This window comes from Hippocampus guttulatus, chromosome 7 (assembly GCF_054856545.1).
Source record: "Hippocampus guttulatus isolate MCC_2025c chromosome 7, RoL_Hgut_1.0, whole genome shotgun sequence".
NCBI lineage: Eukaryota > Metazoa > Chordata > Actinopteri > Syngnathiformes > Syngnathidae > Hippocampus > Hippocampus guttulatus.
In genome coordinates, this window is record NC_141267.1 from 22,876,271 (window position 1) to 22,902,709 (window position 26,439).

Below are 26,439 nucleotides of genomic sequence, written 5' to 3' on the forward strand. Positions count from 1 at the left end.
TGGCCGTATCGCACAAATCATACGGATTCTGAACATTTTTTTCTTCTCCTAACGGGTAGTTCCGTTTGCTTTTGCGCAGAATGGTGCTAGTCTACTCGAATGATTTCATTTCCGGTAACTTTCCAAAAAAGTAACGCAGGAATACAACTCTGAACACAGTAATGCCACTAAGTAGAATGATGATTAGACATTAACCAGACATTGTATTATGGAGATCTACAATAAATATCATTGAAAATTTTGTGGGGTTTTTCTGCCGTTATTTTGACATATAAAATGCTTTGGTATGTTCTAAGGATTTTTTTGCTCTTTATAAGGATTTTTTTGGTAGTTTATACAGGTTGGCGCTCCCAAAGGTTGACAGGTATGGATACCGGCGCCATCTCAGAGTGCATAACTGCATATCATTGGGTCCCTGGGATGGGTGGATGAATGAATGAATCGGTGAAACTACGAAGATCACATACAGGTTAGCCAAAAACGGGATTGTACCTTTGGCTACAATGCAACGCGGTATTCTCATTAAAGGTAAACCATTTTAAGGTCAAATGAAAAACTTTAACGTGTAGTTAATGACCAATGTTTCGGCGTGCTCTGCTCACAGTGATTTGTGAATGCAGCCTATCATCAGCAGCAAGGTAGGCTGTTTAGGCTTCAAAGTTTAACAGTGTAACAGGTGTTTTGAGGGCTTGGAACCATGTGTGGGAGTCTCATTATGGCTTAATAGAGGCGCGCATCCCTCCCAACCGTCACTCCCACACACACGCAAAACAATCTGCACGTAGCGGAGTTCGAAGACTGCGGGTAATTTTTGGAATGTACAATGCACATTTTTAAAGTAACCCTGTTGATGAGACAGAAAATTAAACATCGACAGTCGACACAAATTACTTGACTCGGATGAATGAGAATTATTCACAGGTGTAAGCTCTTTGTAATTGTAAAGTCGTAAAACTGCAAAAACAATCTTATTTATGTTGACATGTTTTCATGATAGCCCGAGAGAGTGGACTGATTATTAATTTGCATTTGTTCACCTACATTTATTCAGGTTGGGAATTATTGATTCAAGTCACATGAGTTTAGGTGATTTCAGATTCTCAGCTTTCAAACTGGGCCCCAGCATGTTTTAAATTAGGGAATGACTGACTTTGTGTTTTAGTCCAAGTGTGTCTGGTTATTAGGTTAACGGAGAGGAGCAATTGAATGTGAGTGATGATCATTTCATCAGAAAAGTTGCCTGACTTTTGAACGTTTGAATATCCACAAACCATCGACCTTATTTTGTGCGATTTATTCCACTGACCGTATATTTATTTATTTATTGGTTAACGTCGCGTCTGTAGAGGAAGTAGTACCAGGAGCATAAGAAAGTAAAACGAATACAAAATGTAAATGTGACTTTGGTTTTCACTTTACAAAATATGCCCGTCAGTCTTTGTCATTTTTTTCCCACGTTATTATTTTTTCTCGACATTGCCATGACTTTGCCTCTACACAACTAGAAAGTGAACGTCACGCCGAGTCATTTTAATTTTAAATAGCTTTATTTTGAAAGCTCTGCCAAAGAACGGATATCCGGCGGGATCCCAGGCTACAGGAAATGGTAGCGGCAGCTCGGCAGCAATCCTGAAAGTAAGTTCAGTAGCTCTTGTTTAATGTTAAAATACAGTGCCGTTATTGGAATCTCACGTGACAGATAATCGCTGTCGTCGTATTGAAGGGGACACGAAACACAAATACCAGATAATGGTCGTTTTTTCCGTGTTGAGACGAATTCAATCCCCGACATAGATTTAGGATCGATGCATGTCAACACACGCAGATGCTCCTCAATCTCCGCCTGTAACCATCGACGACCACTACCGGTTTTGCGTTTTTACACTTTAGTGCTCCAGGTTCAGGGGGAGATGGAGTGAAACCGTTTGCTTTTTGAGGGAGGTGACATCATTTTTGACAATAAACGCCCTCAGCCGGCGCAGAAGCAGTGCAGAGAATAACGAATATTCGCACACAAACGCCGTAATAAAACACACACGGTTTGGTTATAGAACCATTTTTTCTCCCTAGTCTGCAAAACAAGTTACCTTGATCAAGTTAAATCGCAACTTTCTTCTTGTCATCTTTTTATCATTATGTTAGTGTGTGTCTGCATGCACCACACCCACCATTTTGCCCGGCCAAGGCACGCACGGCAGCACCAGCTGGGATTTATTTTTTTTAAATGAATGAGATAGTAATACTTTCTTGTTTTTCTTACTCGTTTATTTTCTGAGTGTTCTTTTAAGTTGCCCTATATTTAACGTAGAATTTTGGTGGCTGAATCAATGCCAAGTTTCAGAATCAATGTGTTTATCCATCATTTCAATATCCATCTACATGATTGAGGTTATTATGTTTCCATATTCGCCCAGCCCTATTTATCAGCGCGCGCGCGTGTGTGAGAAAGCGAACGTGTGCATGTTGGGGGAGGGGGTTTGAACATGTCCCATTTCCTGCCTCCCTCCCATGGCTCTAATTGAAAAATTTGGGTGGCCCTGCTTGTTTGTTTTGGATAAATGTAGTGGGTTGGCTTTTTGCAACGTTTTTCTCAACGCCGTTGCTGTGTCAGGCTGAGCCTTGTTTGCAAAGCGCCACTTTTCTCTCAGCCCGGACTGCTCCTGTCAGTAATCCCCACCTGGTAGTTCCTTCCCTGTTGACAGGACTGCCAGGCCGCTGGTTTTCACTGCGTGATTTCTTGACCCAGCCAGACCTCTTTAGAAGGAGAGCGGTTCCCAAGCACTGGGAAATGGGCCGTGGAAGATCACAACCAGCGGCCCTGACTGTTGGAGCTCAAAAGAATCGGCATGATATTGTTTTTACAGCGACAGGTTTTTACAGCTAAAACCTCTTACGATGCACAAAAGTTAACCGTGTGACAGTTTTGCCTGTTTGGCAGACGCAGTCCTGCCTGCGTACATCATCGGTCATCATTTGATTGTCACCTGTTGTTGCTTGATGTGCGTCATCAATTTTCCGCACGTAAAAATCTGACGCGAATCGGGAAACCTTGTTCCCGCCGCTCAGATTTGGAAGACGATGTTGGAAATTAATAGCAACATACCAGTACATCCTCAACAGTTGTGATCAAATTTAGCGGCGTTTAAAAGTGGCCTTAATCAGCTTCCTTGTACGTGGACTCAATACGCCGATCCAAATATCTATGCATATTCATATCAAATCAATGACCATCTTTGAAGAAGTACAATACGTTTTGTTAAAGTTGCGGTGCTTGTAATGGACAATGTAATTTCACTGCAAATGGTTCTCACATTTTAAACTTGTTTTGATGTGAAGTGGCACAAGTGGCGGCTAAGAAAGGTTCGCATTTCTCATTTGGTTGTGTCACCCGACGGAGCCGACTGTCTCCGGTCTCTTAAGCCTCAAAAACAAGTTTCTATATTTGGTGCTCCACATTACATGTTTCTGTTTGTTGTTTTAGGATTTTCGTTTTGGAAATGGGGGTGGCTTCACTCAGTCGCGCCAAAAGCTGAAAAGTACCGGAGGCTTACAAACAAATAGACCGGCACTCTTGGCGATAGCGGACATCAGGTCGGGAGACAGAATAGCGAGCCAGACCTTCACGCGGGCGCTTTGTTGTCTTTCCTTGTCACGCGAGACTCTCGGGAAGTACTGGAACCACCCAGTCACTTGCAGAGTACAAGCTTTGAAACGTAATCTTTTTTCAGAATTATTATATATATACAGGTATATATTTTGTATAAAACACTCGATGTCCCTTTATTCAAAACACTGATGTAAAAATGATCTTTAATGCCTGTAACTTTAAATATTCAACAATTTAACATTATCCCGGGATCAAGACGACCTCTTTGCCCCGGTGCACCCAACTTTCCCCCCCTCCGGTGCACCGGCACAAAAGTTCGGTGTACGGGGACCCAAGTTTTTGACTGCCTTGCATTCAGCGCTGTCGTTTCACTTGTGTTTTGAGCGTGTTTTTGTGTGTGTGCGTGTAGCTCTGATCATGTGGACCCAACCTAGTGTTACGGAGAAGGGTCTGGGCAGTGTTCCCGTGTTCATGCGCAGCCTCTGGAGTAAAGTAAACACAGCGGCTCTTTTCTCATCCCGCCCGTCAGCGGGCTCTCGCTGGGCCTATGCCGGAGACCACACACTCGGACCACACACACACACGCACGCACACGCGCTGTATACTATGTATACGCACGCCGCCTCGACGCATGTGCGCATGCGTCCCCATACCGCCGGAGACAGACCGCACATTCCCAATTTGAGGACTGCGGCCCCTCCGGCGCTCCGTCCCCGAGCTGTCAATCCTGCCGATTGGGTGCCCGTGCACGTGTGCTTCCTGGAGATGTGTTCGATAGCATTAAGAATCCGTTTTTTTACACCATAAAACGCGAGAGAGTGGTCTTGGTTGCCCTGTCGCCATTTCACCTGTAGACGCCACGATTTTGGACCTCTTATCATCTGATCCCCAGTGCCCCGATTTACCCTGACGAGCAAAAGGCCCGAATGAGTCGATGAGGCTTAACTCATGAAAACAGACTTTGTGTGGGATCAAGATCTCCTTTTTACATTTTCCGACATGTTGTGGAACAAACCAGGAAATGAATCAGTTTTCTTTGTAAACCATACCCGTGACTCTTCCATTTTTCCAAAATCTTTTTTAGCAAGCTACTTTTTTATTTTTTGCTTAGCTCGTAGCTATTTTTAAAATTCTTTTGTTTCCAAATTCCTTGGGAACTTTATTTTTTTTTTTTTTAACGATGTGACACAAGCTGCGTATGAAATGCGTGGTATGCTGTAAATCAAATCTCCATAATTAGTGAAAAGAGAGTCCGGATTGATCAGCCTTGATGTGAGCTGGCTATCATTGATTTGAGAAAACAAACCACAACAAAAGCAATCGCTTCTCCTTGCGGTGGCTCCATCCTAAACTGATGCGCGCGGTTGCTCCTGCCAAGGCTTGACTGTCTTGCACCAGTTTATGCGGAATGATTGTTGAGGCCGGGTTTATTTATTCGTTTCTATGAGGTTTACATTCTTTCCCCCCGCTGCTCTCTGCTCTGCCATTCCTGGCTCCTCACTCTACTTTCGACTGTCTTCGAGATAACTCTTGCTTTCTTTGGAAGCCGGGGCCATTTTATTCCAATCGGTCATATTGCTTTGGGATTACTTACCGGTATATTTTGGATTTCATTTTTTTTCATAACGGTGCAAATTACTCACTGGTCTATGAAAAATATAGATATGTATATCCGATTTTTCATAAAATGACTGAATATATTTTCAAGTCTGCAATTAGAAGAATTATTCATTACAGCTGTGTGGAATGTTCCATTGATCGCTGGGTTTCTTTGAACATCTTTTCGTGTACTCTAGACTTTGTGGTTCTTGATGTTTCAGGTTCTCCCTCCAGGTTTTGACCGGCCCCGTCCGCGCACCCGGCCTAGAGCAACATGTCCCGTGGCCGCCCTCCCCCGCTTGTCACAGGCATCTCACCCAAGGAGGGTGCGGCCTGGACCAAAGTGACAATCCGCGGTGAAAACCTGGGCACGGGCTCAGCCGATCTCATCGGTAACGTATTTCCCGCGGCATGACAAACCGTGTCGTTTTTGCATTCCAGGTTTCGGCAACCGTTTGACCTTTTCCTCTCTCCTGGTTTGATTTAGGTCTGTCAATCTGCGGTCATAACTGCCTGCTGACGGCAGAGTGGATGTCGGCCAGCAAGATAGTGTGTCGTGTGGGCCCAGCAAAAGATGACAAGGGAGAGATCATTGTCACAACCAAGTCCGGAGGTCTCGGGACCTCCACCGTTTCATTCAAACTGCTCAAGCCGGAGAGGATTGGTAAGGCGGCAACTCGGTTAAGGCGTCGGCTAAGAGGATCCGGGACCGTACCGCGGACCGGCTGTGAGGCATAGAAAGCTAAAAAAAAAAGTGAATTATTTTCAGTGAGTTTGAAGGCACCGGTCCGGATCAGTTTGGTCGTCTCATCGTAGTAACCGAAGTGAGAGGAGGAAAAAAAAAAAATCATCATTCTGAATTATCCTTGACCAAATGTTCCACCGTCCACTGCGGAAATAAGCGGCATATTTTAAGTAAATGCGACTCCCCCAATTTGGTAAGAACGAGGGCAAAAAAACAAACAAAAAAAAAGCTTAATTTCCCATTCATTAATTGAATTGAACTGACTTTCTAACTCACTCATTGGGTGTGTCGGTAGCTTTGGATGAATCAGTTGAGCTGTATGTTTCTTTGAAAAAGTGTTCCTCCGTGCCGGCCCATTTTATCGCGCGAAAAATCATGGCACGCCATCCATCACCTGCGCACCTCATTTGACTGATGACGATTTTTTACATGGTGTCATTTTGCTCTTCCCGCTTGCAGGTATTTTGGAGCAGTCGGCCGTGTGGGTGGACGAATTCAACTACTACGACATGAGGACCGACCGCAACAAAGGCCTCTCGCCTCTCTCCCTCCGACCCAACAATCCGTTGGGGATCGAGATTGACAAGTACGGACCAGCGCAGACACGTTGCGTATGATCCCGTTGCCATAAAACGCACCACCTCGTTGGTGCTCATTCGGTCTCGGTTGACATTGTGAGAGAGGCGGTGCTGGTGGTGATGTAGTTTGGATAGAATGGTGTCTGCTTTGGCTCATTAGTCGACACCAAGCTTGGCTAATGAAGCGCCAGTTCACACTTGGCTTCCCACGCCAACCTGGAGTCCTTTTTTTTGGCAGCACACTGCCCCCTGGTGACAATCATACAAATCTAGTTTCTTGGTTACACTTGGAAAGTTCCCCTCAGTGTTGAATAAAAGGTCTTCATGACATTGTGTCTTGCGTGGGTAATATTTCAGATCCAGGTATTTTGTCTTTGTTGACGGGGCATTCGTTTTTGCTCATTTCTCTGTGTTGAACATCAATTCAACATGTAGCGGGAGGGGGCGTATCTGAAAGGTGCATCGGTTATTTCTTCTAACTTGTGATGTGACCTCACGCTCAGTCCAAAGTAACCGAGTCGCACCATCGTCTGCTTGGATGAACTCCCAACTTCCCCGTGGCTGTAAAATACGATAAAAAAACGAGTCAAATGTTGAAATGTTTTGCTCTTCCGACTATTAAGCACGTTTTTGTCTCACTTCCTATAGGGGAAATTTCCCGCCGAAAGACATTGAGGTGACATTTCCGGGGATGAGTGGCGATTTCACCAGTGAAAACTTCTCTGCCACCTGGTATCTCATTGAAAACCACGCAGGCTCTAGGTATGATTGATTGATTGATTGATTTTTAATCTTGGCTGAGCTATGAGAACCACCCGGGGGAGCGGTGCACTCCTCACGCCCCTTCCCCACTCACAATCTTATGTTCGAAAGATAAAGTAATTATTTTCTGTTTAGCCTTCTAAGCTGAAAAAAAAAAAAAAAATAAAGTTGGTCCGGTTCGGTCCGGTATCATTGATCACCAAGTATCTCATGACCAATCCTCATCAACAATGCAACATTTTTTTTTTCATGACCAAGTGCAAAAATAATGTAAACATTTGTATGTACCGTACTCTCAGTTAATTCACTTGGGGGTGAATTAAAAAAAAACCCAAAACAAAACATCTTTTCTTTGTTGTTTCTCAGTTTTGAGCAGTTGAAGCTGGCTGCCGGCAATCTGAAGAAGCAGGCCAACAAGAAGAATGAGGGGAGTCTGGCCTATGTCAAAGGTGGACTCAGTACCTTCTTTGAGGCTCAGGACGCTCTGGCAGGTGAGACCCAGCAAGACCTTTGATGGAAAGTTGGATCGCTCTCAGTGGCTTGCCATTTATGACGCTACATACTTTCCTACCATTGACCCTTCACTGCTCAAAAACATTTCTCGTGTTTATGCCCCACCAGCCTTCAAAAGAGACACGGAGAGGAACTTGCCAGTGCTTTCGCGTGTTTTGGATTTTACGCAGGACATGCAAAGTCGACATACCGCGTTCCAATGGCAAATTTTTACTATATTAAAAATTTATATGGATAAATCATTTCAGATTTTTTTTTTCCAAACATGAATTCGACCTATGCCGCAATTGAGAATAAAATCTCTTTGAGGGGGGAAGTATTAAATAACGGCTAGCATCATGTTGATCTCCCCCACTTTAGCTCTATCGGTTTGGACAAATTAGCTAAAGTCTGTGGGGGAAAAAAAACGGAAGGAGATGCGGTCTCGCTTTGCTACAAGGGACATCAAACCTTCGGCCGTAAGTCTGCGTCCGTATGAAGGTTTGTAGGGGGTGGCCCCCGGAGCCATTTGCCCATCCAGTGCCCCCGCGTTGTCTCACGACCATCCCATTTTGTCCATGATGGCCTGCAGCAGGGCTGCCACGGGCGCCGGGAAGATCGTGTAAACGTAGCCCGAGCTCGCCATTTGTGCGTTGTTGATGGTTTACGTTTGTCTTCCCCTCGAGCCGCTCGGTTGCTTCCTTGGACTATTTATATGCACACTTTCTACCTCTGTCATTATTCTTCTTATTGCTTTCCGTATATTTGTGCCCCATTTAGGAGAAAGGCAATGTTTTTGTAGTTAGGGGGCCGTGTCCAAATAAACAGAGTGGTCCAATACAATGCATGACAGAATATTAGGATTGATCAAGCTGATAACGGACCCAATATGACCAATGGGAACAATGCGCAGTCATACTTGCCTTTGGACTGAGCGTGCCTACTTTGTGCCCGCTGCCGAAAAGGGAAATGTGCAGCCGGCGCGGCTGAAGGAAGGACTGTGCTGGGAATAAACTCGTGACCGACGCAAACCTCACCTGGTGCCTAGCGACTCTTGTGGCCCTTAACTCATTCAGTACCAGCCAATTCTGGACCAAGTCTGAAAAGACGTTTAAAAACGTCTTTGGGAGTGAATGACTTAAGTTCTTGTATTGCCGTGTATTGTTTCCTGTTCTTATGCTTTCAATTCAGCCAAGTATGTGTATGCAGGAGTGACTTTTTAAAAAATATATACAGTATATATATATTTTTTTAACGAACCCAATTCCCTTGAAGTTGGGACGTTGAAATCAAAACGGAATACAGTGATTTGCAAATCATGTTCAACCGATATTTCATCGACGACGCTACAAAGATAAATATTTCATGTTCAAACTGGCAAACGTTATTTTTCATCAAATAATCATTTTCTTGGAATTTTATGGCTGCAACACGTTGCAAAAACGCCGGAACAGGGGCATGTTTACGACTGTGTCACATCACATTTTCTTTTCACAACATTGAGTCAACGTTTGGGAACTCGGGACACGAATTGTTGAAGCTTCCGAGATGGAAGTCACAGTCTGACTGTAGACGTAGATGGAGTTTTCTTTCTTTTGATATTGCCCTGTGGAAGGAGATCTTTGCGCTGTTGTCAGGGCTCAACACCGTTAATGGTCGCAGATGCTCCCATTTTTGTTTTTTTCATTGTGCGCTGGTAAAAATGTACCGGTAATGTGTTTCCAGAGCGTCCAGCAAAAGCGCTCCAACACTGTCCATCTCTCACACCGCACGCGGGAGATGGAACGGATGTCAAGTTCGATCCTTCCTGTGTGAAATCAATCAATATCCAAGTCTCCACGTGTACTTTGCCACTCCAATGTTCATCTGACTTAACTGGCACTATTTTGCCTTCTCGGGGGCAGATTCGCATTCAGCCGTCTGATGCCAGTAGGCCATCTTCTGAAATAAAGAAATGCCGCGTACTCACTCCCTGGCGAGTGGAAGGTTCGGGGCATTGCGACAGTATAAGATCACGCGGCCTCAATTTCACACGGAGCCACGTACACCTCTGAGGCAGAGCTGCTCTGGCAGAAGGACCGACCGAGAGTTCTGTCCAGCTTTGTTGTGAGTTGAAATGTTGAAATTTGAGGTTTTGCATTGTTGTGTCAAAAGGAAGTCTCCGAGCGGTGCAGGAAACGGAGCAGCTCCCGTGTTCCAAAAATGCCCGATTCCCAGGGCCAGTTCCCCGAGGAGTCAAAACATCTCCAGCTTTAGAAAGCGGCCACGCTGTATTTTTATTCGTATTCATTTGTGTCCTCAATAGTTGCAGGAAGTGAAGCGGGAGCTGCGGCTCTTCCTCAAGTCGCGGCGGACCGCGTTAGCCCGAGCTTGACCTGATGTTTAGGTTACGCGTGACGTCATCGGCGCTTCAGTGTCACACACGCCGAGGACACGCAGCTGGCAAAGGGGGGGGGGGGGGGGTCTGTGAAGACATTGCTCGCTTTTTGTCGTTCAAAGTGCATTGTCGGGGTGATCCCATTGAGGGGCTTTTTTTTCCACTTGAGCTCGATCAAAAGAGCATTTTTTGAAGATGATCTCAATGTCCTGAAAGACATGAAGCCATCTTTGATAGATGATTGAAATAATGCTTTTATCATTATGGTTCTGGAATTTGTAAATGACTTTGGCAGTTTCGAATTATAATAATAATAATAGAACAGCATATGCGTGAAAATTTGGGGCACAGTTTGACAATTGTCCTCGCCACGTATGCGATTCACATCGGCCTTCTTTTGGCCTTATTGATATCTTTTTGCCTTTTGAAGCAGTGGAGAGGTGCAAGAACGGGCCGGAAACATCCATCCTGATTAAAAAAGGAATAGTATGTTTTTGCATAACTTGAGTCTCTGCCTTGAGGCTTCTGTCTGTCAGAATGGAGCCGCGTATTTATTTGGAAAAGCGCCGCCTGGTCTTTTTTGCCGCCCTCTCGCTCGGCTGTCGCCGAGCTTTCGCTCACAGTCGATGTTGTACTTGAAGGGAAGACGGGGCAGAGGAATGAGTTTCTGTCGTTCCGCTTCGGATGCAAAATGTCTCCTTGTTGCCTGTTTGAATCGCTTCACAATTATGTCGAAAGCCTCCTTCGCCAACTCTCCTCCCCTTTGTCAATAAACCCGCAGTGCAGCTCTCGGCACCCAGCGGCCCGCTTCTGCACACCATTTATTTATTCTCTGGCTAAGCCCCACCACTCGCTCGCTCACTTTCTCCGTTTGGTCCCCTCCTCCCCCGTCCGAGAATTTCTTCTCCCCCTTGTCCTTCTCGACCAAAGTATTTGGGTTTTTTTTTTGTTTTTCTTGTCATCTTCTTTGCCTCCACTCTGTGACGGTGTGAAGGCCAGGGCCAGTTTGGACGGTTGTCTGCGTGTGCCCTGCGGGTGAAGTCAGCTGGCTGAACAAGATGAGCGGGTGCAGCGCATGGATGGATGAATGAATGGATGAATTGATCTCAATCAATCAGCGCAGGGTTAAGGTCATGCCTGCACGAAAGGGTCCAGTTTATCACCGTCGGCCACGTAGAGGCCGCGGGACTTTTTCTGCCATTTGCTTGGGCAATTTTTTTTCCTCCTTTCAAATGCTCCGTTTGGATTCATTTACCTTTCGTCCTTAAAAAAAAAAAAAGAGTCATCATTATTGTTGACGTATGTTTTCCAGCTATCCACCAGAGGCAGGATTCAGACGGTACTGAAAGAGTAGAAGGATCAATGACCCAACGCCTGGAAGTCATCCTCAACAGTAAGCCCCCCCCCCCCCCCCCCCCCTCTCTCCCCACCCCATTCACAATTAAACCCTACACACGAGTGCGGGGATCTTCAGTCAAGATGGTCTGGTTGCGAGGGATTTCTCAAGGCAAAGGCCCGCGTCTCTTAAAATGTTATGATTTGCCTCGCCAATCCGTCAACATCGAAATGGCAAATTTCCTTTTCACAATATTTATTTGTAGCTTTGCACAAACAGTGTTTTGTTTTCTATGAAAAAAAACCATGTTTGGCTGTGCCATAAATGAAACTATTTTGATCCAACTCAAAATCAAGGCTCATGAGTCAAGCGCCAATGACTTTTAAAGATGGGCAGCGAGTTGGGCCTTTGAGTTCACTTCCCTCGCAAACTCTCGCTTCCGACGAAAGCCAGGTTCTCGCAACACACGAGAGACGACGTTTGAGGAGGCTTCCGGCACAATACCAAAGTGGTCGTCCATCCTTTCATTCTTACGAGCTCTTTTGAAGAGGCCAAGCCTTGTCCCGCGTGCCGAAGCTCTTTATCTGTATTTCGTTCATAGGTGCGAGTGACACCGCCGACGCGCTTTTCCAGGAAGTTTTGGGGCGGAAAGACAAAGCCGACTCCACACGCAACGCACTCAACGTCCTGCAGCGTTTCAAGTTTCTTTTTAACCTGCCCCTCAACGTTGAACGTAATATCCAGAAGGTAGCCAGAAACTATGAAACAACTCGACTTTACATCCATTTTCTGTCGTGTTTTTCGGGAGTGCGATTGTACGAGCTGTGTGCCGAGTTACCGACGTACATTTTCGTCCTCCAATGTCGGTCGGGCATCTCGCATGAGATGAAAAGCGCAAAAATTGTCTCAGAAAGAAGCACTTTCATTTCTTTGAGGATCGGAGCACATCAATGTGCACGTTGAAGTCTCTAAAGCGGTTACAGCCGGGCAAAAGGTTTTTAAGCCTTTCATGTCTTCAGGAAGTTTATTTCATCCGACACAATTTTATTCGGTGCGGTCCGAATCTGTTTATCTGCGGTGTAATGCTTTGTTAGTCATCATCCTGTTTCTTGTTAGGGCGAGAGCGGCTTTAATCCACAATGTGAAGGTAATGAGTGACCGTACACTGCGTCGTGTTGCGCCGACTTCCATATCAATTGTGTTTCCAGGGAGATTACGATGTGGTGATCAATGACTACGAGAAGGCCAAATCTCTTTTTGGCAATACGGAGGTCCCCGTTTTTAAAAAGGGTAAGCTCGTATACCCCCATTTGTATCGGTACTTACAAATAAAGGATAGGATGGAGTCAATAATTACTTTCTCTTTCCGCTTTAAAGTGTATGCGGAGGTCGAAACGAGGATCAGGGCTCTCCGCAGCTTACTACTGGAAAAATTGCTGCAGACTCCCTCAACGCTACATGATCAGAAGAGATATATCAGGTCTTTCCGTTTTTTTGAGATCTTAACGTAATATGAATCAGCAGTTGATCCTTGAATTATGCTTTTCCTCCTTAGCGGATGTTTTACGGCTTGAAATCAAGTCGGCAGTGCAACTTTTATTCTACCGCATTGGGCCTGTGTGTGTGTGTTAGCTATGAATTCCATTTTTTTTGGTTTGTTTTTAAATGTTATTTATTTATTCATTTTATTTCAATGAGTTTCCCTGACTGTTCCATTGTACTGTTGTACAGGAACCACCATATTGCGATTGTGTCTGTTGAAATTCCCACGACCCTAAATTAAAAATGATGCGCCGGCTTTTGATTGTGTAAGTGTGTCAAGATCGATTATCTGTTTCTGCTACTGTTGAGGTATGCTGCATGCAGATGTACCTTAATTACGGTGAATTGTGTAAAAAAAAAAAAAAAAACGGGGAAACCAGACGCCGTCGGTCCCACAGAAAGCAATTTGCGGCCAGTGAAACGGAGCGTTATGAATCTGAAGGCGTTTGCATGTTTTTTGTGAAGGTACCTGTCTGACCTGCACGCGCCAGGTGACCCAGCATGGCAGTGTATCTACGCTCAGCACAAATGGATCCTGCAGCTGATGCAAGACTGCAGGGACGAGTTTATCGGTGGTCAGAGAGGTAACAACCGCACATGACGCTTTGTATTCTTAAAAAAAAAAAGACAGTCGAGTATTTCCTATCAGGCAGCTGATAGATGTCAGAATTCAGGGGAAGTCGACCTCCAGTGAGGTACCGCCCTTGGTCGACATTCCCCACTCCGTCGTCACCCTCCCGCGCCTGCCCGTTGGATTTAAGGCCGGCGTATTTATTTTTTCTTGAATGTATGAATTAGATAAAGCGAGCGGATTTGGGTTTCAGGGCCCGGCCCGTGCAGTCCACCTCGTGCAAATTCACTTTCGGCGTCGTAGATGGATTGAAACAATTAGCCCCGACCAAAACAGCCTGCAGAAAAATGTCATTGAAAGAAAAACAAAATGTACGGGAAGGACGGCGATTCAGCAACCGCACACGTATATACACTTGCACTTCCGAGATCGTACACTCAAGGCATTGAAGTCCAAATTGGAAGTGGGTGGCTGTGCCACTCAGCGCAGTTGGAATATAAACATGGCCAAACGCAAAGAGCAATTATCGTTTCGGTTGCTTTGCCGGTTGCCTCTCCGCAGGTCAACGTGGGTCTGGGTTGTCATATCAAGTCACCCGCGCACGCCACCCTACGATTTGCAACGAAAAGAAGAAAAGGTTGGCGCAACTGCAAAGCACCCTTTCCCTCGAACGTCAGTCGTCTTATCTTTTGCCACGTCGTCGTTTTGTCGCTCCAGTTCAGAAGTACTTCGTCGAGTCGGAGATTTGGTCTTCACTGTTGAAACCTTTTGGCCTTTTAAATAGTCTTGACTTGTGCTCGTTTATAATCACTCGCAAATACGCGCGTCGTGACCCCCCCCCCCCCCCCCCCCCCCGAGTGCCGACGAGTTGTCTTTTACAAAGAAGAAAAAATGCCTGGTAGGGCATTTTGAGAAGGAACTGTTTCCCTTTTTTTGTGTATTTGTCGAAATTGAAAACTTGAATGGCGTGACCGCAAACTAATTAGCGGTCACGTAAACACACATCTAGCTGCTAAGTTGTAGAGAAGGTTGAGTTGTTGGGGTCAGCGGGGGGGGGGGGGGGGGCTTTTTTCCCCTCAAGTGATTTCATCGAGTGCTCCTCTGGATGTCTTTTATTCCACCGAAAGAGTTCAAATCAGAGGCTCGATTGGTCAGAGATCCAACTGATGTTTTCGGTCTTCTCCAACAAATGACCGTCGTTGACGTTTTGGGACGGATTGCAGACTTTCTCTTGTGTTTTTCTGTCAGCCCCCCCCCCCCCCCCCCCCCCCCCCCCGAAGCCCCCTCCTTCCCTCCGCTGCACACACTGGAGCAGCTGGGAGCTATTCACCCCTTGTGGTCTTTACCGCTCACCTCTTGGCCGACGGTTCTGCCTCTTGAAATCTGGAACCATCCCTTCACCCGGGCAGCCTTTAAACAGCCACCACCGGGGGAAACCGCATCCACTGCATGCCTCGGCCTCACACTTCCTTCCCCCTTCCGACCCGCCGTTCGCTGGCCTAACTGAATCCATCCCCCCCCCCCCTCCCTTTTTCGACTTTGGCTTCTTGTTCTTCCTTCCGTCCTTTCCTTCCTTCCACTATGTTCCCATCGACGGGTAAACGCCATGTTGGTGCCAGCAGGCTCCGTTGTTCTGCCGGCTGGGTCGTCAGTAACTGCTGCAAGTCGAAGCAACGTAGCGGTTCAAGTCGCCTCCCTATGGCTGAACCGCCGCGCGCCCAATCTGACTGCGCCTGATCCAATTATAGGCTGCGCTTCTCCTATTTCCTGAACGGCGCTTCTTCTGCCAATGTCAATACAATTTGCAGGGGAATTAGTTCGTAGGAAAATGCGTTTGTCAGCGAATAATTAGAGAGGGACTCTGGCGTTCGGAATTTGACAAGGAGACATGAGGTTGCGATTAGGCTCAATCGGTGCTGCTTTAGAAGGGTTTGAATTAACACCTCGTCGAGTGCCCGCTCCAACAGCTACATTGGAACTCGACGATAAAAAGCGTGGTTCAAATGCAGTGTTGTCTCACACGTTTTTCGCTTCGTTCTATGCGACCTCTGAAATAGGCCAATTCCCCTCTGCTTCAAACGACGTCCATTCCGAAGCTGTAATGTGAAACTGATCAATGTTTAGAGTCTCCTGCATTTTTTTTATACCTTCACCGCCTCTCTCTCTCTCTTTCTCCCTCCCTCACAGGCTCGCTCACACACACACACACGCGCGCCGCGCTTGTCGACGCCTCTCAGCCAACACCTGGAACAACACCAGCTCTCATCCCTCTAATGAGAGAAAACATTGGCGTAAAAACACATTTTTGCATATCAGACGTGACCGTTTGGGGATATGAGAGATACGATCCTTTGCTTACGAGAAGCACATTGAGTTGCCTTGTGTATGAAATGCGCTATAGAAATGAAACTGACTTGCCTTAATACCGGTTTGTTGATTTTTTTTTTTTTTTTCTCCAGTCAAGTCACATTTCTTTCTCTAGCCCTTAATCCCAAAAACTCTCAAAGGGCTTCACATGCCCACAGTTGACAAGTATTCACGGCATCCCCTGACCTTATAACCCCAAGGAGGTCAAGAAAAAACTAAAAAAAAAAAAAAGAAAACGTGGGGAAAAAATGAGAAGCCTTGAGAAGGGGCCGCAGATTTGACACAATCTTGTACAAAACAATGTTAATGACAATGATGCGAAAACAAGATGAAAACGCTGAATGAATACAAAATTGCCCGCACAGGCGTTACACGTACGTACTTGCGCTGCTACTTGCATCGGATTTCCCATTCATCTCATTTCTTGCGCATTCTCCCTTTCCCGCACGCTGTAACCTGATCGCATGCTAAGCTGTCCACTGCCGTCCCTGAAAGGCTTAAAGTCAAGCAGGGCTAGTTTTTCAACTGAAATCATGTTCACGCTTTCGTTCTTCTTGAGGTGGCCGTTTTGGTATTTTAAAGTGAGCGAGCGCTCTGGCCAAGCCGCCTGCTGTGGGCCCGCCTTGTCGACGGAGCCCACGCGGCTCCCCGTTGCCATCTGGTGGATTTCTGCTCTCAGGCAACAAGGATGACATGGAAAAAGTGCTGGACCCCAGCTCTCGCCGTCCCGTGTCTACGGCCTGGAAACAACCGGCCGTCTTCTTAGCTGCGGGATCGGAACAAAAACAAAGAGGGGCTCGAGGACCGAAGGCCGATGGTTTCATGTGAAAGCTTGCCCAGATAGATGATGGAGGAATGTGGAATTATGAAAATGTCCCATTTGCTTATTTGAAGGATGCGTTCCTTGGACTTGATTTGTTTCCGACTGCCCCCCCCCGCCCCCCTCCCCTCATTTTGCCATATGTTTCAGCGCGCGTCGGAGCTCTGGATCTCGAGGGGGATACCCGTCCGTCGGCTCTCAGCAGGCTGGGCCACGCGTCGTCATTGAAGAGGGGGGGTAGCCTGCAGATGACGCGACCGAGCAGTGAGTACCAAGACGCATGACAAACTTTGACTTTCCGAACACTTTGCCCCTTGAGTTGGCTTCCAGCAACTCTTAACGAAGCTCCCGCGCCCGATATTTAAATAAGATTTCGCCATGCGCGGTTCAGATTGTTCGGATTCTTCAATATTTGTACGTTCATCTGTTTCAGATTGGCGCTTTGAAACCCCTCGGCAGGTGCAGTTTGTGGAAAAGCTTTCGGACGTGGTGATTGGCCAGCTGCCCAACTTCTGGAAGCTTTGGATCTCTTACGTTAACGGCAGTCTCTTCAGCGAGGTGAGGTCGTTCCGGTGACAAGTTAGCTCTCCGCATATCAAACAACAAAGTTGCGTCCGTCCGTCTCTTCTTCTGCAGACTGGAGAGAAATCTGGCCAGGTGGAAAAATCCAAGAAGAATGCGCGACAAAGGCAGAGCGACTTTAAAGTATGCGATATCATCCTGCCGATATCCGAACTTCGGAATGTAATTCCCCCGAATGTTGTCTGCGTAGAAAATGATTGAGGAAGTGACCCATCGGTTGGTGAAGCTCGTCCGCGGGGCCCTGCTCGTCGCCACGCTGCCGCAAGGCGAGCAAAGTCTTTATGGAGGTTGGCAGAACAAGACGGAACTTCCCGGCACCCGGATCACGCAAATCATTCACACCGTCAGGTGGAGATTCCGTCTTTGAATCCATCGAACTCGATTCTGCTCTGCGCTATAATTGAATTTGGCCTCTTATCTTCTGCTGCTCGTCCCTCCAGGGCTTGCTACGAAGCTTTGTCTGCCTTGGAGATCCCCAACGATCTGTTGCAGGTGATCCAGGATCTGCTACTGGACTTGAGAGTTCACTGCCTCATGGTGACACTGCTGCACACCACAGACGGTGAGCGAGGCCTTCTGAGAGGGGGGAGGGCATCGCCCGGCGCCGTATTGCAGCCGTTGCGGAGTAGGCGATCTTTTCATAACCAACTCGAGTGCGTCGCGAAAGCACCCAAAAGGAAAAAGGGAATCGGTTGGGTGATATAAAACACAAGATCGGGGATGCCCAAGTTTTTTTTGACCAAAGATCCACTTTTCGATCAACCGCCTTCCCGCGATCGACCCGTTACCACGTGTGGAAAGTATATCGCTGCCTACCTTTATGGAGACCTGACGCGGAGCCGCACTCACAAATGCCCCCCCCCCCCCCCCCCCCCCATTTCCCTTGACATTCCTCGCGCTGGACTTCGGGCTACCGGTCGATCGCCATCGACGTCTTGGGCACCCCTGCACAAGATGAACACCAAACCGTTGGTGTTGCCTTTTGCACAATGAGCATCTGGTAGCAAGTACCTCAACTTTCACGTACATCTTATCAAAAGAAGAAAAAAAACAATAATAGAGGAAGTTTTACGACATCGAAGCTCAGTTTCACTTGTGGTTAAGTATGGCCAATTTGAGAAGAGTGACTGGCTTTCGCTCATCTAGCATGTGACTTCAGTCATCTCTGTTGAGCGTGTGTTTTATCGCGTTGTGGTTTTCTTTTAGCCACTCGAATTACGTCATAAGGCCCTTTACGGGCAAGTTCCATTTCATCCAGCAAGTTGTGAGAACTGTCCTGCGACTGACTGGCTGGCTACTTAGTAGCGCACTTCTCAACTTCTGAGATCTGCTCCAGCTCGCCATTGACCCTGACAAGGAGGGATGGAATTTGCACAAACCCAATCTCCCATTTTCATTTTTTTTTTTTTTTTTCCGTTGCGAAAACCGTTGGGCTTTCAAATGTTGCTTTAACATACATACGGAGACAATAAATCACCGGAAGCCAACGCGCATTTTCTGACTCGAAGGGCTCTGTTAAGGGACAAGCAAAACATCCACGACGGTTGAAGATCGGAGCAGCGTCACAACGGGTATCCGTCACCCATTTCAAATAGGAAGGAAACGTCTGCCGAGCTCGTTTGTATCCTTTTCAGATGTCAGGCGCCTGGCCGAGAAGGAAGACTGGGTGGTCGATAACGAAGGCCTTACCAGACTGGTATGGATGCGGCACATGTCAGCATTTCTCTTTTTTTTTTTTTATATCTCGACATCTATTCATCTTCAACAAGTGAGGGTTGTCTACTTGTTGATGGCGTTTGTGTGGATGTTTTCATGTCTTCTATTCTTGATTTGCTCAGCCGTCTCAGTTTGAGCAGTGCGTGGTCCAGATGCTGCAGTCACTCAAAGAGCCTCTGGAGATCAAATCAGGCGAGATCAACGTAAGATCCTAATCACAGTTGCAGAAATCATCCGCCGACGTAATTCCTGCTTGTCGGCTTCGCTTCTTGCTGACTGACTGTCTTTCTTTTTTTCTTTTTTTTTTTTCTTTTTTGTGGTCGTTCCGAGTGACACAAACGACTTCAATTCCCTTGACATAATCCCATAGCTAAACTTTTGACACTTTCTGCTGTTGAAATTCGATCTCCTGCTAGACGGCGGCTGCCCGCAGCTTTTCCACAATAAGGAAGGCCGGCCGATGAGGAGATTTACACTTGCGTGTGTTTGATGGAAACAAAGACGAAATCAAAGCGAATCGAGTAACGAATATCGAGAGAGGCGGTGACATTGTCTTTGCGCGCCGTGTTTCCCCAGATACTACAGCTGGACCAAGTTCAAGACCAAGCCACCGACCTTTGCGTGAGCATCATGAAGGTGAGGACCGTTTTATTCCCGGCGCTACATTGTTGTGCCTTTACCAGCAAACAAAATGTCGAAGACCAAAAAAAGAAACAAAAGACGTTTACTTTTCAAAGCGAGCACCCGCGGCGCTCTGCCAACGAATGGCAAAAATCCTCGTCTGCGTCCTGGCTGCCGTCCAGGTGCCTTTGAGCAAAACCCCGAGCTCATTTGCTCATTTCAGGCGGGGGGGGTGTCACTGTTCGCCTGCCCCATCGTGACGAAGATCTCGCATGCGTGCGGTCTCTACTTGGTGGTGTGAAACAAAACTACTCGGCGGCGTGTGAATTGAAACTCCCCCCGCAGGATGACATTCATATCGTATGCCGCAGTGATTTCTCCCCGTCAGTTCGTTAGAGTAACCGCTCTCTCCCCCTGTGAGACGAGGTTATGAACTTATTTGCTGTGCGCATGCATGCCACGTTTGTTGTCGGCTGCGCGATAGCACGCGAGCGTCCGTCCAAGTACATCGGCCCTCTGATTGACAGACGATCCATCCCAAGTATGCGAAAAGCGAGCGCGTAAATCAGTCCCGTTTGCGTATGACAACCCAGCGGCGCGTTGCTCCCGACGTGTCTGACCAGAACGTCCGCCTCCACGTTAGGTTTTCATCAGCTGCCTGGAACAGCTCAGCACAAAGCCAGATGGAGATGCGACTCCAGCTCGGTAAGTAGCGGCAAAGATTTTGCAATCTCGCAGTGACGATGCGTTCAGATAACTTTTGCCTTTGTTGTAGCATTTCCATGGATCCGTCCTCTCCCGATCGCTTTAAAAACACGCAGGAGTGCTCCAGTCCAACATCCGTAAGCATCATTTTCATTTTTTTTTGGAAACCATCTCTCAACACGCTAAAGCCCCCTTTTGACAGTGACTGACGGCAACGTTCAACCCGTGTCGGAATCATTTCAACCACCAAATGTTATCGACCTCTTTTTTTTTTTTGGGTCGCGGACAAGCAGCTAACGCGTCCTCCTTTCCTGTAAGTCGTCAAATGCGTTCATCGTGTGCCGGCGAGGAGGAGGAGGAGGAGGAGGAGGGACGTTCTGTCGACAGACCTTCCGGTAAAAGGTCTATGGGGGCGAGCGCAGAAGGGGTTTCCCCGGCGCCCGTGCGGTTTGCTCACTTCACAAGTTACTGACTGATGTGTATTATGTGTCCGTGCGAAGAATTTGGAGCCATGTTTTGGGGAATGTAAGAACGAGGTGACCGCAGCCAAACAAGACAACATTTCGCAGTTGAGAAAATCAAAATATGCTCCCGTTGGCGTTTGACCCGTTTGACCCTGGCTGCTCCCAAAATTGCGCACGGAACTTGACCGTAAAATGCCGTACAAGATAAGCATTTTCGCCCCCCCCCCCCCCCCAAAATGAACCCAAATTTGGCGCAAGTACGACACACGGGTGTGAATAAGGCACAACATTTTCCCAGGGCCTCGTCGCTAGCTCTCGTCACAGCAACAGCAATCGTTTGTTCAGGATGACGCTCTCAGATAAGCTAGCGTACGCTTGAAAAAGAAAACGTCGAGTACGTTGCTGTCTCCGCAGGAACAACGCTTGCTCATCGTCCTCAGCAACTGCCACTACCTGGAGAGGCACACGCTCCTCAACCTGGCTCATCACTTTGAGAAGCATGGATTGACGGGCACTGAGAAGATCACACGGGTCAGTGGAACGTTCCGCGAGCTTTGGCCCGAAATTTCCACTTTTGTCAAACTCTGATCTCGACCATTAGTGAGTCATCTGCTATTTGCCTATCGTGGGCGTGCGCCTCAGTCGGTCCACAGATGTGTGAAGTTCTACTGAGACACGGAGCAAGAACCTTGTCACGTTTCACACAGTGACTCATTTTTGATTCACAAAGCGAGGAAATATTTAGTCTCACTTTCTGGTCAGAGTCCTTTCTTTGAAATCGCTATTTTGATTTCAGGTTTGTTGAAGAATCACAGGATTTCCAAAGTTTGAGCTTGACTCGACAGAACCCGCATCCCTGACAACTAATTCGGATTGTCCTCGTTTTGTTGCTGAAATCTCTGAGCCCGACCTCGTTACGGATGGGACGGGGTGGTATTTCGGATAATTAAAAAAAACAAAAAATCGCAGGTCACCTTGAAACCACGGCGATTCCGCCGGTGGCTCCGGTTGGGGCAGCGGTCGCCGTGGGAAGCTACGCGGATGACGAGTTCAAAGTTAGCTGGAAGCTAACAACTTGACTCGGTCCAAATGGCTGCTCATTTTTAACTCATTCACACCCAAAGACGTTTTCAAACGTCTTTTCAGACTTGGTCCAGAATAGGCCGGTACTGAATGAGTTAATAGATTCACCTCAGCGGCGAGAAACGCTAGCACATGAGTCCGAGCTGAGCTGTAAGGTAGCCAGTCGGCTCGACCTCCATCTCTTCTGGTTTCCATAGAAACATTTCAGCGACGAGAAACGACTGCGGCCGCGCGAGTGAGCTTACGACACGGTCGAAGCCATTCATACGATTGGATTCTTCAGACTTGCTCACAATTCTATTTTGCACGTTGTCTGGTGAACCTGCTATTGACTTGTGAAGAATGAAAACCAAATTCCAGAAGCAAGCGGACCTCGTGAGGATTGATGTTTGTGGCGTTGTCTTTGCGAGTACGCCGACGTCTCGACGTACCTCTGTAACCCCCCCCCCCCCCCCCCCCTCCTCCCATTGCCGCTTTTGCTGTCTCCCACCTCTCAGATGAGCATCGTGGCCGTTCGGGAACTGGATGAAAAACTATTTGACGCTTACATTGAACGCAGAGCCGACCCGATCGCGGGCTCACTGGAGCCGGGCATCTACGCCGGGTACTTTGACTGGAGAGACTGTCCACCCCCGACAGGTACGTGCGCGGCCGAGCCCCACCGCCCCGTATAAAACACTTCAAAGGAGGCCGTATGGAAGGATTTGCTCGTCATGCGCGGCGCGTGCAGGAATTCCCCCGCAACTCGGCTTCCTGACTCCAGATCGTATCATAAACAAAGGTCTCGGCAGACCCTGTAGGAGGAGAACTCTGCTCGCCCGTGTCCCGCGTAAAGTACAGCGCCGAGGGCTTACTGTAACAAAACCGCTGAGATCGTTCGCTTCGCTTGCTCTTCGGAAGAAAAGCCGCAACGGCCCCGGCGTCTGAGCGGTTGTCTCGGTGTGTGTTGCGCTTGTCAAAACCCGGATGAAGCTGCTTTGCATATGTGTGGTTGACCTTAGCGCAGCTTGGAAGGAAATGTGCGCATGCGTGTGCGTGCGTGTTTGTGTGTGAGAGAGAAGAAGCACCGTTTTGGTGAAGCTGAAGCTTGTTCTGCTTTGCTCTGACTAGTGTGTGCAGGCTGGATGTGAAAGAGGAACATTTTGGAATACCACGCCGCACTTGTAGGATATGATACTTTCGCTCGTTGCACTTGAGTGTGAAAGTCATGTTTGTCGGTGCGATACATAAAAAAAAAAGATGGCCTCATACTGTCAATCGCCGATCGTTTTAATTCTTTTCAAAGTAATATTTCAACGTTTCACTGCAATATCGAGCCTTATTTTCACCTCACTGATTTGTTTTTCTTTCTTTTTTTTTTTTGCATTTGGTTTAAATTTGAGGAAAATGAATAGAAAAGATGATTCTTTTTATATTGTTCAATCCGAGCTGCAAGTGAACAGATGAATTTTTCACCTTGATTCAGAACCTGCCCTCCCTTTTCTCAAGCACATCCGTTTTTTCCACAATAGTAACGTGATCGATCACTGGTAGGGCAAAAAAAAAAAAAAAGAGGAAAATAGATCTTTTAGTTCAGCGTGAAAAATAGATTTGGAGACTCGTGTCGCTGAATCAAATTGTCTGTTTTTGCACGTTTGATGTCGGATTGAGCGCGCTGCTTCTTTTGCAGGGGTGAGGAGCTACTTAAAGGAAGCCCTGGTCAACATCATCACAGTTCACGCCGAGGTTGAAAAATCATGGAGCCTTTTTTTGAGCTGGTCTTGCATGAATGAAGACGATTCTTTGTCATCTTTCCTTCCCCCCAACGTTCTGTCCGGCAGGTGTTTACCATCTCCAAGGATTTGGTCCCTTGCGTCTTGTCCAAAATCCTCGCAACGGTTGCGGACGAGATGTGCCGCCTTATGCAGTGCGTGTCATCCTTCAGCAAAAACGGCGCCCTGCAGGTATTCTCGTCACACACTCACTCCGAGTGAGTTTCCCCCGTTTGTGGGAAAGCCACGTTTGCGACTGCGAGCTGCCGAGCGGGTTGTGGCGGCCGGCTTTGCTTTGGCCGCCGTCTTAACATTTGCGCCTTCTCCCGCTGCCAATTCGCAGGCTCGACTCGAACTTTGCGCCCTGAGAGATGCCATCGCGGCCTACCTGAATGCGGAAAGCAGGTAAGTGCCGCGCAAGCGCGCGCGGGCCTCCCGCGGCCGGGAACTCGCTTGGCTCTGTGATGTATGACTGCGCGCGTCTGACGCGCGCGCACGCGGTCACATGTAGCTCAAAACGATCCCTATTTATGTTCATCGGTGGCTTACATGGTAGGAAGTGAAAGCAAGTGCCCGTGCTGTCTGCATTGACGCCGCCGCGTGTTAACCGGGGCTGCAATCGTCCAAATCATTTTCGTATCGCAGTGAATGGTCGATTGCCGTGGCCACCGCACGGCATTTAAGTTCACGCTGGACTTTTCTCCATCATGATGCCCAAGCTACTCTTGTCTTGTTGCGGTCGCGCGACCGTAAATAATCCACATTCAAGTTATTCCACGGCAGCTTCCGCACGAGTTTTGATTGATTGATTGTGTCCGGCTCAACAATTTGGTGCGCGGCTTTAACCGAAGAGTTTCCCCCACTTGGCATCGAGAAATAATTAGCTGCAGTGCCTTCGTTTTCAGAGAGCGCAGGTGAAGGAAACCCTTCTTAGGCTACAAGTCAACGATAAGCCTCAAAGGTGGTCGCTTCCACCGTGCGGATGGAAAAAAAAAAGACCATACGTCCGTCTGGTCGCTCACCCGCTCGCTTATTTTCTTTCCCGCTTATCCGCATCCCGGGCGGGAGAGCCGACGCGCTTCGAGGATTCCGCCCTTTTACTTCAATTTCAGAAGCATTTTTACTTGGCGAACTTTTTCTAAAGTTGAGTCTTTTGCTGACAGCGCCAGCTTCAAAATGGCTTTGGACGCCCTTCCTCAATTATACAGCGCGTCTGAGAGAAAGTGAGTGCGCCGGCGCCCATTTCCATCCGACGTGGTTTCGTCCCGGCGATGGGTGACTCGTGTCTGTGTCTGTCTGGCGGCAGGTCACTGGAAGAACTGCTGAATAAGTTCAAGAGCGGCATGCGCCTGCAGCTCACCTGCTTCCAGCCCACCTGCGTCCAGCCTGTCAAGAGATAAACTCCACCCACTCTTTGTTTCTTGCCACTGACGCACGACAACAACTTTGCCTTTGCTTTCATTTTCTACGTCACGAGCCGCAGCTTGAAATCTTCCACTAATTTTGGGTGGGGGCGGCCCTGCCGGAAAACATTCTGAGCGCGTGTCTCGTGTTTATGAATGATCCTCTTGCCATTGAATTACTCGCAGGGCTTGTTTGCGGACAACAACATTTCATCTGGAAATGTTCGAATGAAAATGTGATTAAAAAGCCAAGTGTCCGCGTACGTCCTTGACTCCTTTTTATCTGACGAACGGGGGCCCGATGCCGTGACGAGTGATCATGTTCGCCAACTGATGATGTCACCTGATCACATTCAATCCAGTCAGCCGGGTTCTTTGATGACGAGAAAATGATGAAACCCCGAAAATATTCTTCATCACACAATCGAGGGGCTGCATCCTCAGCAATGCTTTTGGCCACGTACGGACGAACGGAACCGATTCTCGTTCCCTGTCTTTTCGATTTATCCCACCGAAAGGCATTTCTTCCCATTTCAAGAGAACGTTTCTGTCGGGCTGACAATGCACAAATGACATTTTGCACAGCCGTTTTCAATGCCGACAGTTGAGCCACGCGGCGCGCGTTTATTTTTTGCAGGCAGTCGGATTCACGCGACGGGTGCGGCCATTCATCTGCGCCCTCGACTTCCTTCGTCCTCGTCTCACACACTCGGGGTGCGGTCCGCCGGGGCGGTTGCACAAAGGAACGAGCCCCTTTGCGGTTTTTGCTATGTGCTTCAGAGATCCTGTCCCAGCGCGCCGCAAGCTCACTAAAAATCCGGCCTTCGTTAGAGAGGAAATCAAGACCTGGATGGCACTCCGATTTCTTGAGTTTCAATGAAAAGAAGACAAAAGTGACGGCGGCCCTTGTACGTGCCGTCTTGCGGACTTGGGCCCTCCTGGCTCCTTATCCGAAGCCGACAATCTCAAAGTTGGGTCTTAAACTGGACAGTGATTTGAAATTGGACCGGTGTCAAATCCGTCTTCTTTGGCCTTCGGCAGCCTCTCCTTTCTCTGCTGAGCACTTTGAAACAGTCATTCATGCCTTGGTCACATCTCGGCTGGATGACTGTCACGCGCGTTACATTGGAGTCTGCCAATCCTCCATCAAGCGTCTCCAGTTGGTCCAAACCGCTGCCGCTCGCCTCTTGACTGGTACTCGTAAGAGGGAGCTCATCACTTCTATTCGGGCATCTCTTCATTGGCTCCATTTTAGAGTTCTTTTGAAGATCCTCTGATTTCTTTTCAAATCTTGAAATAGCCTGCCCCACTTACCTTG

General features: G+C 47.7%; 1 protein-coding gene across 2 annotated transcripts; it reads left to right on the forward strand.

Moving 5' to 3' along the window:
• The first annotated feature begins 1,580 nt into the window (after nucleotides 1–1,580).
• exoc2 (exocyst complex component 2) lies at nucleotides 1,581–25,384 on the forward strand. Of its 2 annotated transcripts, none has more exons than XM_086115769.1 (28): nucleotides 1,581–1,635; nucleotides 5,428–5,598; nucleotides 5,694–5,870; nucleotides 6,411–6,537; nucleotides 7,178–7,291; nucleotides 7,658–7,782; nucleotides 11,473–11,553; nucleotides 12,098–12,243; nucleotides 12,705–12,786; nucleotides 12,874–12,976; nucleotides 13,504–13,622; nucleotides 16,947–17,060; nucleotides 17,230–17,354; nucleotides 17,433–17,501; nucleotides 17,569–17,726; nucleotides 17,819–17,940; nucleotides 19,013–19,074; nucleotides 19,217–19,297; nucleotides 19,671–19,730; nucleotides 20,359–20,420; nucleotides 20,491–20,557; nucleotides 21,299–21,415; nucleotides 22,465–22,606; nucleotides 23,637–23,692; nucleotides 23,788–23,910; nucleotides 24,062–24,123; nucleotides 24,882–24,941; nucleotides 25,025–25,384. In XM_086115769.1, exons 2-28 carry the CDS (start codon nucleotides 5,481–5,483, stop codon nucleotides 25,116–25,118), a joined length of 2,766 nt encoding a protein of 921 aa, XP_085971895.1. In that variant the 5' UTR covers nucleotides 1,581–1,635; nucleotides 5,428–5,480; the 3' UTR covers nucleotides 25,119–25,384. The 2 variants fall into 2 exon arrangements, with proteins under 2 accessions (XP_085971895.1, XP_085971897.1); XM_086115771.1 differs by having other exon boundaries at nucleotides 1,585–1,635; nucleotides 5,441–5,598.
• Nucleotides 25,385–26,439: the final 1,055 nt, after the last annotated feature.